The 18249-nt window shown below is 45.1% G+C and overlaps 6 protein-coding genes and 2 non-coding genes across 8 annotated transcripts; 4 read left to right on the top strand and 4 right to left on the bottom strand. All coding sequences in view use genetic code 12, as the record gives it.

Moving 5' to 3' along the window:
* Positions 1 to 291: 291 nt before the first annotated feature.
* CJI96_0004109 (uncharacterized protein) lies at positions 292 to 2172 on the top strand (the record flags this gene model as incomplete). Its single annotated transcript, XM_029037338.2, has 1 exon — positions 292 to 2172. The coding sequence occupies one exon, from the start codon at positions 292 to 294 to the stop codon at positions 2170 to 2172; it is 1881 nt and encodes a 626-aa protein (XP_028888394.2).
* Positions 2173 to 2688: 516 nt separating this feature from the next.
* CJI96_0004108 (uncharacterized protein) lies at positions 2689 to 3006 on the top strand (the record flags this gene model as incomplete). Its single annotated transcript, XM_054702163.1, has 1 exon — positions 2689 to 3006. The coding sequence occupies one exon, from the start codon at positions 2689 to 2691 to the stop codon at positions 3004 to 3006; it is 318 nt and encodes a 105-aa protein (XP_054558138.1).
* Positions 3007 to 3020: 14 nt separating this feature from the next.
* On the top strand, positions 3021 to 4835 carry GPI1 (phosphatidylinositol N-acetylglucosaminyltransferase; the record flags this gene model as incomplete). Its single annotated transcript, XM_029037337.2, has 1 exon — positions 3021 to 4835. The coding sequence occupies one exon, from the start codon at positions 3021 to 3023 to the stop codon at positions 4833 to 4835; it is 1815 nt and encodes a 604-aa protein (XP_028888393.2).
* Positions 4836 to 5137: 302 nt separating this feature from the next.
* CJI96_0004106 (nicotinamide-nucleotide adenylyltransferase) lies at positions 5138 to 6274 on the bottom strand (the record flags this gene model as incomplete). Its single annotated transcript, XM_054702162.1, has 1 exon — positions 5138 to 6274. The coding sequence occupies one exon, from the start codon at positions 6272 to 6274 to the stop codon at positions 5138 to 5140; it is 1137 nt and encodes a 378-aa protein (XP_054558137.1).
* A 234-nt stretch (positions 6275 to 6508) lies between these two features.
* Positions 6509 to 6602, bottom strand: CJI96_0004105. Its single transcript has one exon. It is a non-coding gene; the product is annotated as a tRNA-Ser (tRNA).
* A 1466-nt stretch (positions 6603 to 8068) lies between these two features.
* On the bottom strand, positions 8069 to 8958 carry SUT1 (Sut1p; the record flags this gene model as incomplete). Its single annotated transcript, XM_054702161.1, has 2 exons — positions 8069 to 8821; positions 8905 to 8958. The coding sequence occupies 2 exons, from the start codon at positions 8956 to 8958 to the stop codon at positions 8069 to 8071; spliced, it is 807 nt and encodes a 268-aa protein (XP_054558136.1).
* Positions 8959 to 13974: 5016 nt separating this feature from the next.
* Positions 13975 to 14047, bottom strand: CJI96_0004103. The gene has a single exon. It is a non-coding gene; the product is annotated as a tRNA-Arg (tRNA).
* Positions 14048 to 16497: 2450 nt separating this feature from the next.
* Positions 16498 to 17805, top strand: CJI96_0004102 (uncharacterized protein; the record flags this gene model as incomplete). Its single annotated transcript, XM_054702160.1, has 2 exons — positions 16498 to 17297; positions 17352 to 17805. The coding sequence occupies 2 exons, from the start codon at positions 16498 to 16500 to the stop codon at positions 17803 to 17805; spliced, it is 1254 nt and encodes a 417-aa protein (XP_054558135.1).
* Between the last annotated feature and the right edge of the window lie 444 nt (positions 17806 to 18249).

Raw genomic sequence — 18249 nt, 5'->3', positions numbered from 1 at the left:
ACTACCTAGAGAAGGAGCCACTTTCCCAGGTATTTGGTAGGCGCACGCAGCACCCTTGGCCCAGAACAAGCCACCCAAACCGCCAAACCCAAATTTTATCCTCAATTTCTCCCTCACGTATTCTCTCGTAGCAATTGTCTGGGGAAGCGTGAAAGGCATTGACAACGGTTCCTGTATACAGGACCCACACTTGCTTCACCTCCATACATGCAGGTGTTATCTATTACATCAAGCACTTTTCCACTTTTCCACTCCAAAAAACCTACCACTTCTTTCCTTCTTCTTCTCTGTATGTCTCGCTTCAAAGACAACCACGGCGCCAGCCTGGAGGCTGCGCTCGAGCACGCCGCCGACGACGCCTACACTGCACTTGACAACGAGCCCCTCGACGAGGATGCTGCCTGGCTCAGAGAACAGAGAATCACCAACAAGTCGCTTCATTGGCTCAAGCGCCCGCTGATTGTGCTCCTTGGATTGTGTATTTGGCTTGCGTCCGCCTCCCACGCGTGTGGCGAAGGAACCAGGCAGGCGTTGACGTTCAAATTGGCGTGCAATGCCAAGGCCCAGGAATCTGGCGCTTGTGATCTGACAGAAACGCAATTGCTCGTGTCGAAGCTCCAGCAGTACTACGGCGTGTGTTCTGGGATCATGACGACATTTGCGCTGGGAAAAGTGGGGCCCTTGCTGGACAAATACGGCCGAAAGGTGTTTTTGTTGATGGTGGTGGTGAGTCTTTTTTCAGGCAAGTTGTTGCGGTACTTGGTGATGGCAGGGTACCTGACGTTGCAGTTCAAGACCATGGTGTTGGCCGAGGTTTTGCAGAACATTGGTGGAGGCATTGTGTGCTACGTGACGTTGGCGGCGTGCTACGTGAGCGATATTGCCGAGTTGCACCAGAGAACGTACTATTTGGGCATCAACATGGCGGCGTTGTTTTTGGGCTTCTCCATTGGGCCTTTGGTGGGCAACGGGTTGCTTGAGCTCGGCAAGAAGTGGAACCCAGACAGCTCTTCGGCTCCGGGTGGTGCTCCTGCTCCTCCTTCGCCGGCGGAATTGGCCAATTCCATCACCCCAGGCGAGTATCTCCCTATGAAGGTGGAGCTTGGGCTTTTTTTCGTCTTGATGCTTCTTTTGGCGTTTGTGTTACCCGAGTCTCGCTCCGAGAAGGCCCGCCACAAGTCCCAGTCGCTTTCTCGCTCGCTGCTGGTGGTTGTGGATGAAAATTCGTCTTGGGCCACTCGAGGCGCTGCCATTATTCAGAAACTCAACTTTCTCAGGCCACTCCGTATCATTTTTTATCCCAAAGACGCCGTGCCGGTCTCAAGGCACCAGTCCATCAGAGCTTACCGTACGGCGGTGGTTGCTTTGGTGTTCACCGAGTGTATTTTGGTGCTGATGGTGATTCCTTTGGGAGAAGTTTTCATTTTGTACGGCATTTGGAGGTTCAAGTGGGGCGCAAAGGACATTGGCCACCTCTTGGCGGTGTCTAGTACGTCTAGAGCGTTTGTGCTCATTGTGCTCTCGCCAATTATCCATCACAAGTTTTTCGAAAACTTCCTCCAGCTCAAGGTGCACCAAAAATACCTCGACAGCGTGGATTTTGGGATCCTTGGTATGTCTTTCTGGGTGGAGATTGTTGGCTTGATCCTCCTTTCTATGGCCAGCTCAACACCGCTTTTTTTGGTGACGTTGGTCTTCTGTGCATTTTCGGCGCTTGCGGGGCCTGCCCTCAATTCTTCTATTGTCAAGTTCTATCCCCAGCTGTGCATTGGCGAGGTTTTTGGCGGCATGGCTCTTATCAAAAATACCCTTTCCATCGTCATGCCCCTCACGTTGTTGGCCTTATACAAATACTCCTTGAAAACATGGCAGTACCCGCAGCTTGTGTTTTGGTTTACTGCGGCCTCGTTTGTTGCATTCTTTTTGGCCATTTCCTACGCCAAGTGGGTTTTGAATCGGGAGCTCCAGTACTTGGAGTTGATGGGCGAGTCCCTCACGCCAACGTCCTCAACCTCTTCTCTTATTGGCACCAATAGCAGCAACAGCAACGGCAACAGCAATAGCAACAACAAATCTGCTACAGCCCCAGGAACTCCTCGTTCAAATGGCGGTGTTGAAGAGGGACATTCACCCCAGCATTCTCGAAACGCCAGCTTTTCCCACAGGGTTTAGCCAATATGGACCCTTTGATAGGCAAATCTACATGTACTGTTTACCTTTGAGAGCAATTCGAGCTTGAGATTAAGCGACAGGACATTTTGAACTAGAGGCTTGTTTGTCGAAGTTCAATCAGCATGCATTCATATAGCCTTTGATTACACGGCCTGGTCGTTGAACTGGCAAATGTGTTATTCACTCGCGCAAATTCAGCTAAATATTTAGCTCACCTCTTGAAAGAAATATAAGAGCTGGTTTCTTTTGTCAATCTTGTGTTGCACTCTCACTTCTCCAATTTTGCAGCCATTACTCTACTTCCACAACTACTCTACCAACCAGAGGCTTGCACCCGGAAAACAAAAACGGGAACTTTCCTGAGCCTACATCTTTAAATTGCCTAGGCTTTGACCGTGTCCAACATACTAAATTCTAAATACGATATCTTTTCTTTTAGGGCTTCCTCTTCTTCCTCTTTCTGTGTACCCTCCCTCCTTATATGCCAGATTCTCACCACTTTCTAGGCTCCAACACATGTCCCTTCCTCTCTGGGACGCTCTTTTGGCCGTGATACACCACAAACCGGCTCTATACAGGCTTCTTGCTGTTCTCCTTGCTCTCACTTTACTATACGTGCTTATTGTGTCTGTTTTGACCTTTGTGGTGTTCCCCAGATACAAGGTTCCGGAAAACGCTCCAGTTTTGGAAAGACCCCTTCTCCTGCCTCACCAGAGCTTCCTTGTCGATTCTGCATCGTCCTCGGCGAATAATTCGCCTTCGAAATCGTTTTACAGGCATTTGAACAACTCCTCGCGTTACCTACGAAGAGACAGCTTTGGAGGAGAAATATAGAGCAAGACTTCAAGATGCACTACCATATCTACTTGCCTGTCAACGTTGCAAGGAAGAAATTCACAAAAGCTGTTCTAGTTGGGCACGAAATTGAAAACGCCATTGTGGTGGTACAATTTTTCGCCGAATTGCCCAAGAACCTTGCTGGGTTATCTGTTGTTGCCGGTTTGAACAAATCTGTGGAGGGTCGTCCGCTGCTAGTGTACGATGAGAATTTGGGCAGGCATTTCGTGGAAGAAGACGGCCACACATACACGGTGGTGACGTTTGCGCCGCCCAATCTTCGCAACTTGGAATATTTCACCGTAGATGCCATCTTGCTTCAAAGTACAGGAAAAGTGGAAAAGAGCAGCCCAGCAGAGACCTCCATTGCTCAATCTGTCTCAATGCTACCGACAAAGTCGTCTCTGGAAGAGGGTTGCGCTGTTTTTGGCGAAAACGTGCTTGAAAAGATCAACTCTTGCCAAAGCGACCGAGATACACTAGATCGCCTCAACAAGAGATCGTGGCGGCTTCCGTCTACGCCCACGTTGAGCTGGGTACCTTCACAGCTTGTTTTCTTGCTTCACTTTCTAATTTTTTGCATGATATCTATTCTTACGTTTTGCATCAATTGCCTCAACCACACTGTTTTAGGCACGTCATTGGTGGAGCGACTGGCTTTTTTTAAACAGCTTGATCTCCGCTTGCGCCAGGTGGCGTATTTCCCCGCCCAGTTCTTGTTCTATCGGAATTCGGCCATTCTCACCGACCCTAGTTCGGATTGGCCCAAAATCTTGCAGCTTCCCGTCTACAACGAAAAGTACAACATCAACAACTCTAACTACATCAACCTTTACAACTCCATCTGGCTCATTGTCAACGATATACTCATCGGGCTCACTTTGCACAACACATTTACGAAAAATCGAGAGTTTTTGTTGAAATTGTTGAACGAAACGCTACTCAATGATTTCGCCGTTGCCCATCTCCATCAACTCGTTCAGTGGGTCTCCAAAGAACATCCTTATGGATTCAAGTTGAACGACGAGCTTGGCCAGTTTATGGGGCTGATGTTCACCTGGACATTGGAGGCGTGGGGAAACCTTTTTCTACGAGCGCTTGAGATTGCAAATTCACAAAGCATTTTCATTTCTTACGTGTTCAAGTGCATTTGCTACATGGGGTTTCTGTTCATAATTGCCGCTGTTGTTGACTATGTGAACCTCGTGACCATCCACATCCATTTTTTCAATGTTGTCACCACCAAAGTGTACTTTCGCCAAATCGAGGCGCTCAAGTCGCTTTGGCAGTTGTTTCGGGGTAAAAAGTACAATGTTTTGAGAAACCGTATTGACAACCTTGATGAGGATCAGTTTAGGGTCGACAGGTTGCTTTTAGGTACACTTATGTTCACCATTTTGATCTACTTGCTTCCTACGACGTTTGCATTTTATTTGCTCTTTTACGCTGCCGAAGCGCTCATTCTTACTGGCGCAAAGTGGTGTAGCAAGCTTTTGGTGGTGCTCAACATGTATCCGTTATTTGTGCTTTTGCTCAAGTTAAAGAATTCAAGGAGACTTCAAGGAGGCATCATTTTCGAGTCTCGAGGAGGCGCCAAATCGACCAATTGGGTTCACATGAGCAACAAGGCGTTGACAAGTGAAGAAATATTTGTAAATTTCTGGCGGGTGTTCAGAAACGAGGGCAAGATTGAACGGATTGTGTTGAACTTTGCCGAGGGCCGTCACATTACGGTCAGAGACACGGCGTCAATGAAATTTCACTACTTGAGGCTCCCGGCGCAATACGACAAATTGATTGAACACTGGAGAAGTGCAGGGAAATGAGGAATCTACACGGAGTGGGTAGAACTGGGTCGTGTATTGTACATGTTCACTAGAATAGAAGAAAGTGATCTATAAGTTTGAAGTAGCTGGAAAGCTGGAAATCTAAAGAAATGAGTGGAGGTGTAGGTGTAGGTGTAGATGATGGCGTTTGAGGAATCGATACCCTGTGAAGTTGTATGACATGGGAGGAGAATAAATGAGGGATGTTCATTCTCTCGTAAATAGACATAATGAATTCTTCAGAGTTCATTTAGTCTGGGAATCATGTGGACTTTCCTCCTAAAAGCGGCAATTGCACCAAATCAATCGGCCTTGTCGCTCATCACCTGTTTCACGGGCTCTGTGTCATTGACATACAACTTGTGTTCCTGAATGTACCGTATCACCGAGTTGGGCAACAAGTACTGGACCGACATGCCTCGTCTGACAAACAAGCGGATCTTCGTCGACGAGATATCGTTGTAAATGAGCTGCTTGATCACCAACACGTTACGGCGGTGCTCGTACATGATATCGTGGCTCAACAAGAAGCTTCTCACGTCAGAACCCGTTCTCTCCACTATCAAGCACCCGTACTTGCCCAAAATATGGTGCAAATCCGTGTCTGCCCACACATCGGGCTCGCCCATCAGCTCAATCAAGTCGCCGCCGGCCAAAAGCATGATCTTGACCCCGCGCTTCTCCCCCAGCTGCGTTCGGATGCCTCCTCTCTTGATGTTGATCTCCTCGTTGAAATGGTCCAACACCAACGCCGTGCGGGTGTATTTCGGCTGCAACAGCTCCCACGCGTCCACCATGAGCCACAGCGACGTTCTCTCGCACGCCAACTCACACATCCTCACGCGGTGGTGGCTGGGCGCCAACCCTTGCTTCTTGTAGTTATCTGAAACGGGCGAATAGTACCCGCCCACGACTTCGAAACGCGTCTGCTCGGTGATGGCGTCCAACGCCATCTCGAACATTCTCAAATGGAGGTACGTGATTGGCAGAAACAGCCCACACGCGACAATCACCAACGGGTACTTGGAGTCATCTGAAAGCGTGGTGGCGAGCCTGTGGCATGGGAATTCGTATTGATCGAGCGTTTTCGCCTGCCTCTGGACGCCGTGGGGCACTTCTTCCAAGTCGGCGATCTGCGACAGCTTCACTTTGATGGTTGGGGGCAAGATCTTCACTTCTTTTTCTTCGTCGCTCGACGAGTTCATCAAATCGGTGTGTTTGCGAGGAATCTTCAGGTGGAAGCGGTGGGATTCTCTTTCCTTTTCCGGGGCGCCTACGGCCAGTGGATGGGGCGTTGGCGCGTCGACTTCGCTTCCCAAATCGGCCAAAACTAGTGGTTGGATGGGTAAGTTGTGGGGGATTTTGTCTGAATGGGCTGGGGGCTCGATATTTCTATTCAACGAGGGGGGCGTGAAGTTAGGGTCGTTTGTGGGGTCCATTTTGGGAGGAATTGCAACGACTGAGGCTCGACTTATATGGAATTGGGGGTTGGAGGGGGCGGTTCCGGGCGATTCGGTGTTTGGGGGAAGAAGTAGCAAAAATATGACTGAAAATGATAAAAGTGTGGATATCGCGTGATACGATGTCACGTGACACGACTACTTTTTTTTCTGATAAGCGCTTACGAGGCCCAAAAAAATTATCGACGTTATTGCCGAAGGCTCTAAATTTTTCGTTACAGACAGGATTCGAACCTGCGCAGGCAATGCCCAACACCTAGGCTGCTGGAGTAGCAGGGTGTCGCCTTAACCACTCGGCCACTGTAACACTTTGTATGGAAGATGGCCCAGGATAAGAATATATCAGGTAAATGAAGATGTTGGAATTCACGTTGAAAGATTGTTTTTTGGTTTTAAATGTATCTCATATTTTTATTTTTGAGTAAATGAGTGTTTTACGCCATTTTAGCCAGGGTTTTAATTAAAAAGCTGGTATATTCCTCGAGTGACCTCCACACTCAAACAGGCTTCAAGCTACAATTTGATAAAGGGGAATTCTTGTAATTTTTATTCTTCATGGCCCAATGATGCTTTTTTGAACCTTCTTGCTTAAGCTTTCTTTGTGTGTCTGGCGAAAATTCGGATAGCCAGTCTTCGAGAAATCTCAGGAATAAGCGAAAAAACCACAAAACATAGCCGTAAGTGTTCTTCAAATTCTCGGAGTTAGAGCACCCAAATCTAATTTCTGTCTTCAGCTCATTTGTCTCCAAACGTCCCCAGTGGGGTAATCTAAGCTCCGTATAGAGAATGGAGAAACCCCACAAACGTCAATCCAGTTCGGCGTTAGTGATATCGAAATTCTCTCTCGCTTTTAATTGTAATATTATAGCTACAATGTTAGCGAGGATCGAGTTGGGGATGCAATTTCCTGTAGTTGTGCCACACCAGCATTGTTTAAAGTATTGATTGTCAGTTTCCAATGTCGTAGAAAACAAAAGTTTACAACTGCAAGTTACACAATGGAAATGTAGTAAAGGCCTAGACAGATCTTGGTGTACATCTTCATTTCTTCAGCAATACAAAACTTTTACTTAGAATATCATTAACATATGTTATTCTATCTTCACCCATATTCCCTAACACATTAGGGAATAGCACATTTGCGTCCAATATTGTCGATTTTGTAAAGATAAGAATAAATGTGGATCTTTTAACGTAATTAGTATATTATTATGTAAACAATATTCAGCAAGGTTTTAAGACGTTCAACTAAAATGAATTTTACAAAATCGACGAAAAGAAGTACTTTAATAAATGTTTATAGGTGAAAGACCAAATTAGCCACTCTTACAGATACAACAACTCGGTGACATTTTAAAAAAAAATTACAGATGGGCCAATGTGAATCTTCATTTTGCAATACTCAAGCTAAGTCACAATTACAGATTGAACAACTCGGTGACACTAAAAATACAGATGGGCCAGTTCAATGTAAATCTTCAATTTTCAGCAGTAAGCTAAGTCACAGTTGCAAATTGAACACCTTGATGACATTTCAAAAAAAAAAAAAAAATTGTGCCAATCAAATCTTGATGTAAATCTTCGGCAATCATAAACTAAATTAACCAATTCACAAACTGAACAACTCCGTGCCATTTCAAAAAATACACACCTCCAATCAATACGCTTTTTCTATTAGTGCCCGACCAATATAACTATGTAAGAATACCAGAGTCCTTGGACCCAACTGAACTGAAACCACAACCACCAGAAGCGTGAGAGCCGCCTCCAACATCACGCAAAAGAACACTCCAGCTCCTTCTTCACACACCCGACGCACTTGCCCAAACGGGAATTCATCACACACTTGACTTTGCGCCTTCTGCAAGCGACACAGCTGGACTTTCTCGCCGACACGGCCTCCAGGCGCTTTTTCACCTTCTTGAGCGCCTCTTTGGCGCCGGCGGCAGCCGTGCTGCCCAATCCAACGCCGCCAAGGCTCGTGCACCGTTTGCTGTGCACAATGTCCTCTTTGGTGAAGCCTTTGCTGAAACAGCACTCGAGCTCTCTGGTGGCACACGACGAGCACGGCTTGAATTTCACCAATTTGCCGTTGGAAACCACCAAGTTGAAGTTTCCCGAAATGGCCACAAGAGCGCCGTCAAAAAGCTTCTTTTTTTGCTCGGGCAGAAGCGAGTCCACCTCCTCGGGCTCCTCGTCGTCGACGTTTCTCGAAAGAAGCACAACGTCGGCGTTACACTTGACTTTTCTGGCTCGGCAACTATCGCAGCTGGGCCCAAGACGCTGGCGGCGTTTTTTCTCGGGAGAACACTCTGCCGAAAGCTGGGGAGACAGGCTTCCAGAAACCTGGAGGCTTCCAGAAGCGTGAAGGTTTCCACAAGGCTCCAGGGAGGATTCAAGCCGAGGAGAGCTTCCCTGGGACAGTTCCGACGACAGACGGTAGTGGGAGTGCAGAAAGTCGTAGGAATTGAGTCCCGAGAGGGTTCTGGAGAAGGTGAAGTGGGAGGAAGCCGTGTGGGAGATTGGCTTCGGTGAGTCCGGCCAAAGGCGGGAGGGAAACGGGAGAAGGGAAATGGGGCGGATGGGGGTGAAGTGGGGGTGTGGGAGACGGCGTTTTTGCCGTTGTGGAGGATGGAGTAGGAAAGGAGGTCGTTGGAGTTCATACCGCAGAAGCTCACTGAGGAACGAAGAAGCTCACTGAGGAACGAAGTGAGCTGAAAGTCAATAGACCAAGCTGAAAGCCAAAAACCTGGATTTAAAAGCTTTAAGTGAATCTAAAGCTTGCTGAAAAATCCAATAACCTGAATTAAAAAGCTTTAAGTGAATTTAAAGCTCACTAAAATCCAAAAAATAAATTGAAAGCTCACAGAAACGATAAACGTTGGCTTGCAATTGAACTTTCTAAATGTAAAAGCTCACAGAAGAAGAACGCCTCTGTGAATATTGATGCTCTTGAGGCTCACAATTGAAGTTCAAATGACCCGAGCTGGACGATTAAATGAAGTTTGCAGTCGAGAAATTCAACGACCGGCAATGGCGAATTTTAATAAAACAATTACCCAGAAAAACCAAGCTGAGTAACTTTTGAACTTTTGAAACTTTTGAAAATTGAGGTTTCTTTTTTGTTTTTTTGCAACCGTTCTGCTAGACTGCCAAATTGGGAAACGGCGTTGCTTTTTTTCAACAGATTTGGACGTTTTGCTTCCTAAATAAGAAAGGTGTTCTTTTTTTTTAATGAAAGTGGACCTAAAACACTTGACCTTTGCTGGTACGGCTCGGTTTTATGAGACTGGATGCACTGGGGATGATTGAATGTTGCCCGGGGGACAGGAACAGGGAAACTGCAAGTGTGGTGGTGGAGAAGTGAAGGAAACAAAAATTTTGTAAGAATGGTGACAGATGCTGGAGGAGTAATTATATAAATTTTTGCAAAGAGAGGCATTTGACATGTGCTTCACAAGGGCCCTCGGAATGGGTGACAGGGCACGCTCGGATATCCCTCGGACTTCCCTGCCCGAGGCGCCCTCGGAAAAGGCGTGCACTGCACATAGAGCCCTCGGCCGTTGCCCCGTCCCGCACGCGACATGGAAAAAACCGGGTGCTTTTTGTTCGATGCCCGTCATCTGCCCGCATAGGACATGCCTCCCGTCAAGTGCAGGTGGGGGTGCACTTCGGAGTTGTTCCGGACTGCCCCTCTGCTGGTGCCCCAGAAATGCCTCCGAAAATGCCTCCGCAAGTGGTTTCGCCGCCCGTCAGCCTGTGTTGTCTTCTTCATAGTTGTCTAGAAGGCGTTGCATAACAGTCCCGCTTTCAGTGAAGTTCGCTGGAGATGGCCGCGCTCGGCTTGTGTGCAGTCCTTCCATTGATCCGAGCAGGCGGAGCGGACCACCTGGATTCTGTGCAGTGCTGATAGCTTATCTGCAGGCCAGTGACTCAAAGACACCTCGGTCCTGACTCAACCCCTCGCGGGCGATAGGCAAGTCCGAAGGTCGCCTCCGAAAAGCGCCCTCGGCTCAGTGTCTGAGGGTCACGTGACGCACCAATTAAAGGAAGTCAGCCAAAAGCAGTCACTCTAAAAAATCACCGTTTCTATAAATAAACCCAGTAGCCAAATGGTCCCGAAAAAGGCCCCGACTATAACATTTTCTTAGTTTTCCATGTCAGCAAAACCGCCTGTTCCTCGTCAATTTCGCTTTGCCCACCTCCGCTGCTCCGTTTTCGCTTCATTGTCTTGAAGTTCCCCGTAGATTTTCGCAGCCACATGAAAAGAGCGAGGAATGGAGGAAAAAAAAAGAGTTAAAAAAATGCTTATGTGCAGGAATTTCATAATGTGCAGGACACACACCAAGCGAAACACCTACGAAAACTCCATCGTTTCTTCAAATTCCTCGTATCAACATAATCCAGGCCTCAACCTCCGACGTCTCTTTCTCCCGATGTCTTTTTCAAAACGTCAATCTCGCTGCACGGACCCTGGTGTGGGGTAAAGCTCTCCGGAACAGGCTCCGGCCTGTGTGCAGTCCGATAACGCAAAAAGTTGCCTGTGAAAGGCACAAGAGAGAATCTGAAAAATGGGCAAGTTGCAAAGTGGAGTGGGAACTGGCTCTGGAGCTGCCCAAGGATGGTCCCGAGTGTCGTTTTGGGGCGGTTGACAACGGTTTTTTCTGACTTCTTCCTTGACTTCTCCCAATTGATTTTGTAGATTTTGACCTTTGGTTTTGTAGATTTTGCCTTCTTTGGTTTTGTCGATTTTGACGTTATAGATTTGAAAACTCATCAGATCAAATTCCAGCTTTTGTTGGGTTTCTTTGTTGATATGACGTTTTTTAGCGGCTTTTTAGTCAATTCATTTATTCTGTTGTAAATTGAAACATGACAATTTTCAGTGTTCTTTTTTGAGCATCTAGATCCAAAGAATCCTGATAATATACGATAAGCCGAAGCTTTCAATGCACTTTGAACGAATTTACGTAGTTTCTTTTCGGGAAGAGCAGTTACTTGCAATATATTCGTCAAAAAAAAAAAAAAAAAAGTAGTTATCGTAAAAATCACCAGATTTAAAAAGGCATCGTAAAAATCACCAGAATCGAAACGGCACAGAAAATGTAACGTGAAGACGTGACAGAGAAACCAAATAAAAAAAGAAATCAAGTATGAAGAACACCGAATGCTTCGTAAAGAAATGGGTGGAAATTTCTGTGGTAGCTTGTTTTTAGAAATATGGCACGTTTTCCCAAGAAAGGTTGGAAAAGTGACAGAAATCTCGCCGCCTGCTGCTAGCATGCTGAGTGGAAACTCCAAAATTCTGTTTTGTCTATTTCTGGTCCTATATCTCTTCTTTTTCTTTCGTAAAGTGGCTTCATTTCCATTTTAAATGGTTTTTTGAGGAATTTGCCTGTTTAGAGTGATCTACAGATATGAGACACTTTCTATAGGCATTTTTAAAGCTTTAAGAGCCTAAACTACCCAAATTCTCTTTTTCTTTTGTGTTTTTGTGCATCAAATTGAGTGGCTGCAAATTGCTCAACTTTGAGGCTATATTCAGCCCCACAAAGAGAAAACAACTTCGTTAATGGTACTTATAGACCATGCTGCATCTGAAGATCCTAGAAATCATCTTAGATTGAAGATCCTTGGCATTTTGGGGAGAATCGTCCGAGGGTGTTCGGTCCTGGGGTAAGCTGGTGCACGGGTTTTTCAGAGGAGGAATAAAGAAGAATTCAAAGGAAACTAGCAAAACCTAAATTGAATTTTTTGAAATGATTCAGTGGAGCTATTTTGGGAGTCTTGGGCTTCTCTGATTCACAAATACAACATCCTGTGGTTTGTGTCTGAGAAAGCGTAGGAAACCTAAATCCTCAGAGTCTCACAAATAGTTCGAAGTATACGAAATTCGACCAGCACGATGAATTTTTGTGGATCAGAATCCTCCAGTTGAAATGGAGATCTCAGACATTGGGACTTTGTGCTAGTGTAAAATTCGCTCATGTTGACTCTGAAAGTAACGAAAATTACCACCGCACATAGATTCCTCAAAATACTGAAATTTGTGGTTTTTAAGGTCTCTGGCTGATACTGAATTCTCGTACTTTGGAATTTGTCGAAGCCGTAGAGTGTGACTTTTTCACAACCATAAATTAAGCAGAAAGTACTTACTGTTCCAAAAAATGTACGATTATGCTTAGGCTGCTAATATTATGACCTACTTTGAAGATTTCACAATCAGAGGTAGTGGGAGCTGGAAAATGTGACCAGGATGGAATTTTTGAGCCAAAAGACCTCATATTCTCCGTCAAAATAGCTCGACAACCACTTCTTGGCCCCTTCATTCACTAAGCTAATCTGATTTTCTGGAAAGAAAGAGTGGCTGTTTAATTTCTGGAAAAATAGCATTTAATTGGTTTAAAAGCTTGGCAAATTGTGTTGAAAACGGTCCTTCAGAATGAAGCTGAAGTTTCCCAAATTCACTCACATCTTTCATCAAGGCATGGGTTTCTCCAGAATTTAAACACTTTTCAAAATGCGATTAGAAGCCTGTTCTTGGCTGGAATTTCCAAAATTACAAAGTATCTCGAGTTTTCATAATTCACAAACCTAACATAATTCCTTTTTTTGGATTTATAAGGGCACAATGAGTGGGGATTTCCAACCTCCCGCTTTTCCCAAACCTACAAAAAAGCAAAGTACTCATAAATGTGGCAGGGTTTGTCTTTCGTATTCTAGAATCTAGTGAGAGCATTTTCTGCCTTTTTTTCCCTACTTTTTTCCCAATCCAGTTTCTAGAAATCCCGAAATTTACGCTCTTCACTCTCAAAAATCTTCTAATTAGCTCATCCTTAAACAATCTTCAGTTTGCTCAAATTTCACGCTGCTCCTTAGAAATCAAACAAAAAAGCTAACAAAATGCTTGTTTTTGCCCCAACCTAAAGAAACGTTCATCAAACACCAATTTCAGTTACCATCCTCACCCAAATTTTGCTTTAAATTTTCAGTCCTCATCATATTTTTGATAAAGGTCTCGCTTATTTCCTACTAATTTCGTTCTAGACAAATTGTACACAAGAAACTTCTACGTGGAGCTTCTGAAACTGAAAATTGACGCCACAGCCTCCTCCTGGACTCAAATAGCTCCGGGCTGTGACAGTTTTAGTGCTGATGGCGCCAAAAACAACGCTCAAATCAGTCGAATAAGGAAATCGGGAAAACTGGCCATGTTTGTCTTTTCCAATGTTCCCAGCGAAAGCTGCGTGTTAAAGCTGTTTGAAAAAAGTGCACATCTACCAGTATTTTTTGTTGGAAAAGTAGCTCTGAGCTACTATTTGTGCTATTTTCTGTCCTATTTTTTGCATCTTTGTGCATCTTTCTGTATTTTCTTTATTATCCATAATTGACTATATTCCACCACAAATGTAGAAATCAAAATGTGGATTCTTGTTGTTGCATTAATTATAGCAATTATCAGTAATTGCAACAAGTCAGGGGCTTCCTAAGGTAAGTTTTTCCATGTAGTTTATCCTTATACTTGAGTTTTCAGCTAAACAGATGTGTCTGCTACTGTTTCAGCCAAAAACATTAGCTGTATCGGATGCATTCACCAAAAATCCAGCCCAGAACGTCACCGGGCTGCAATTGCTGGTCTTCTAAGGTAATCCCGGCTGGTTGTTGCCGTTGGCAAAAAGAACCCACGCCGGGACTCGAACCCGGAATCTTTTGATTAGAAGTCAAATGGGCTAACCATTACGCCACGCAGGCTGCTCTTGAAAGTGAAAGTGGGCCTGGTTAAGTATATTGTGCAGGAGATGTATATCACATTTTGGAGCTTTTTGCCAATTTTACTCTTTTGATTAGTTTAACTCATATTTTGTCTTTAAAGAGCTTTTAAAGCACCTGAAAGCCTTCAAAAGTCTTTTTCTGGAAATTCAAAAGTCACAAACTCTCACATCCTACTTTTGGTCCTCTAAACCACCCAAATAGGTCTATTTTAGCATTTACAACACATGATAGCCTGATATAGGAGAAATCCGTATCTCCTGCCCCTGCCTGGAACAGTTCAAAGCTTCACTTGTCAATCGATCGTCTCTTATAACTAACCCAGACGACTTCCTTCAAATGCGCAAACTTTGCACGAAAATCAAAAAGTCGTTTTTTACTTAAAGTAATTTAACTCACTCTTCGCTTTTCAAAGACCATCAGCACCTGGCAGAGTCTGTTTAATACTCTTTGAAGGAAGAGAATAATGCGATCAGTTTCTGCTGACTCGTGTTGAAGAAACATACTTTAAGCAGGCACTACTAATTCCCAAGTTTCCCTCTAACAACTGAAATTTCTCACCTCTTAAACATTTATCTCTGTCTGTATTACTTCTACGAGATTAGAACTGTCACTTGATGGAAAGTTTCCCGAGTTGCCTTCTGATTGCTGTAGTTTTCAACTTCTTGGATTTCTTTTTATCAGATATCCGTCTATGAATAAAAGAAACAAAGCAAAAAAAGAGTGAATTTTATTTGAACACTTTTGTGTCGGTCATGAATGTTCCTGTGGGAAGCCAGTGTTTACCACAAAATACAAGGTGGGGTCTAAAAAAAAATTGGAGAAAAGTAGATTTTGAAGTCACTTGATGGTTCCTTTACCGTTTCTTTCTCACGAGATACTATCTGAGTCTTCGAAATCCCTGACTCAAATCAGATTTGCCGACTCCCATCGTGATAGACATAAATACCATTGAAGTCTGGGAGAGCTGTTTACAATGCAAAACCAGAATCTGTTCTTTTGACCATTCCACATACTCCACATATGAAATGGTATTTGAAGTCAAAAATAAGTAAAAGTTAACCAACATCTGCTCCAGATCAAATCGACTATTGTGCCGCAGCTCTCAAAGAAGTTAAGAGATTTCCAATAAATGTCAAAAATAAATTCATTTGGGCCACTATTTGTTTGGTATGGAACTTTCTGGGAATTCTAACTGCTTTTTTGTAGCATCTTCTTTTACATACCTGTTAGAAGCGTTGAAAAGTGCTGATGATAAAACATAGCATACTTTGTTACTTTGGGCAAATGAGGAGGCAAGTTGATGCTTTCCTCGTAGACCCACTTTGCTATCACCAAATGAAAATACATGGTGCAGTGTGCAGCCTAGAGCTTATGATGCTTAGTTTATTTCCTCGGGAATTTCTTGAAATATCAGTGAAGTCAACGACACCGAATATTGAGTCCTGATTGAAAGTAGTTGTCTCAGTGAAACCTGCCGATTATCAGTTTACGGTGCAGTTTTGTGGCACTGCCATAAAAAAATATCCAGAAACGATGCCTGGATAATTATTTTATCTTCTTGTTATATTTGTCTTAGTTTTTGTCCTGGTTAGCTAAACTAGATAGGAAGTATGAGCTGAGAGGTTGTTGAGGGACTCCTTTGACTGAAATTCATAGGTCTCGTTCTTGTGAGTTTCCCGCTCCTTTCTTTCCTAATCCTGGTTTCTTTTCTTTTTTCTTTTTTTGAATATGGTGGATTTCAAAAGTACAAGTCGAAGTGAATAAGCCGCTCAGTGACCCACGGCTCTCAATCCACAGAGCTTCAAGATCCTCCCCACTCAAAACGCTTACCTAAACCGTCTCGAATGAATGCTCTCAATCTTCAACCATCAACAATCTAAAACGCTCTCACCTTCCGAATCTTACCACAATATATACACAAGTCGTATTTTGTGAACCCGTTTACTCAAAAAAAACGTGGCTCTCTTGAACACCCTTTTTTCTCTTCTCTGAAGCCTCCCTTTTTCTCTTCCGCCCTCGCACAATTGCCAACATTGTTCTCATTTCAATTTGCAGCCATTTCGCACCTGCTATAGGCTTCACCTCCATCTCCACCAAAATCCACAAAATTCTACCCAATTCCTCCAAACACCCTCAATCATATTCCAGCTCCCCCAAGTCTCTGCCTCCACGTTCATCCTCCCCGAATCCCCCCAAACTCCCCCAAATACCCCCAAATCACCCCAAATTCCCCCAAAACCTCCATCGCGCATCTACCCACCTTCCTATTTCGGCAAACCATCAACACATCCTTCCCTCCTCCTTCAATTCGTCAACCACCTCCCTTCTTTCTCCCCATGCTCAACACCCCCATCAAAAAAATCAGGGCCCTCCACCTCTCGCTGCCTCGGCTGCCCTCCAGCCCGCGGCTGCCCGTGCGGTACCCAAGCATGAGCGATTTTTCCCTTCCCAATACTGACTTTTCACCTCCTCAGGCCTCCATCTCGAAAAACATGCAAAACAAGGGCTACTCGCAAACTTTCAGCAGCACCGTGCTCCGCGAGCTAGATATGCGGGCCCAGCAGATCCTGGGCCACTTGGACCCGCTGCCGGTCCACAAACACAGAGCCAGGGCCAAACGGTACCTGAATGTGCACAAACCGATGTTTCAGAAGATGGAGCTGATCTCGTGTCACTACGCTGCGTCGAGGCAGATTCAGAGGACGTCGCCGGCGAAAGAGGCGGCCGCCGCCGTTTCAAGCGCTACAAAGAAGCGAAGAACCCTCAATGGGCCCGAAGAGGTATTTGGAGACTTGGAGAAGGAGAACGAGTCGCCATTGAGAAGGAAAGGTGAAAGAATTGACGAGACCGGCCCTGAGTCTGTTGTTCTTGGCCACAACATGCCTCTGTTGGCGCCCCCCAGTGATATCCCCTCAAACGAGTCCAGTCGAGGGCCTTTTTCAGGCTCTCCAGAACTCAGACCAACAGAACTCAGTTCTCCAGAACGCACAGCCCAGAAGGAGAGTCCCTCTCGGTTTTCTCGTATTTCGCCGTCAAAAGGACACATGAATTTGAACTCGTTGCTCCACGAGCAGCCCAAAGACACTCGTATGGATGTGGAAGATGTGGACAATTCAGAAGTGTTTGCCAAACCGCTTCCAAAACAGCGCCAGACGTCGTTGCAAATGGCTGGCGTGACCGGCCCGAGACCTTTGCACAAGAAACCGTCGGTTCCAAGCTTACAGAAGAGGCCCTCTTCATCAAATCTACAGAGCAGGCCTTCTTCATCAAACCTACAAAGCAGGCCTTCTTCATCAAATCTACAAAGCAGGCCTTCTTCGTCGAGCCTTCACAAAAAACCGTCGGCTTCGAATCTCAAACAGTCTTCAGCTCCACTGACACTTCACAAAAAACCCTCGGTTCCACGGCTCCAGAGCAAATCGCTGATTCCCAACCTCAGACAATCTGACTCCCTGATACCACCCATGCTTCAGCACAAATCGTCGCATTCTTCGTTTCAGAAACCTATGGCTCCACCTTCGAAACCGCCAGCTTCGAACTCTCTGCACCCTCAGAAACCTCAAGGTAGAAATTTCACCATTCCACAGCCTTTTTCCTTGTACGATCGCCCCACAATTCTGTCGTCGCAAAAGAGCCTCTCCCGCTCCCCGAGCCGGACCTCGCTCAACAGCATGAGCTCGGATGTGAGCCAGCGGTCTCTCAGCAAGTTCCAGAGATTCAAGAGCAGGTTTTCTTGAACGTTTTTGAGACTACTGACGGTTAATGTCTTTTTTTTTACTGGCAGGCCAGTTTAGAAATGGAGGCGATGACAAAGAACGTTATAGATTTCGCATACACTGGTTAATGCAGACCCTTTTCCTGCTCAATGGCTCTTGGCGGTGCCTTTTTTCATTTCCACTTCTTTTTACATGGGTTTTTCGCAGCCATCACATAATAAATTGATAAGATCCAACAATTGCCTAATTGATTCCTTGCAGACAACCGTCTGGCCTACTTCGAGCCCCCTTGGCCATCGACCGCCAAAAACTTTATTTAGAATTTTTCTTTTATCTTCTTTGAAGGAGACGTTTCACTTGCACCTCTTTTGCACCAGCTGCACTATATATTAACTTACAATTGTCCTTGTTTTCGCTCATTTTCCATGGAATTCTCGCAAATCTAACCTGAAATAGCCTTTCTTT

This window comes from Candidozyma auris, chromosome 4, assembly GCF_003013715.1.
Source record: "Candidozyma auris chromosome 4, complete sequence".
NCBI lineage: Eukaryota > Fungi > Ascomycota > Pichiomycetes > Serinales > Metschnikowiaceae > Candidozyma > Candidozyma auris.
Note: the sequence above shows the minus strand (reverse complement) of the source record. Positions and strands in the feature narration are given on the sequence as shown.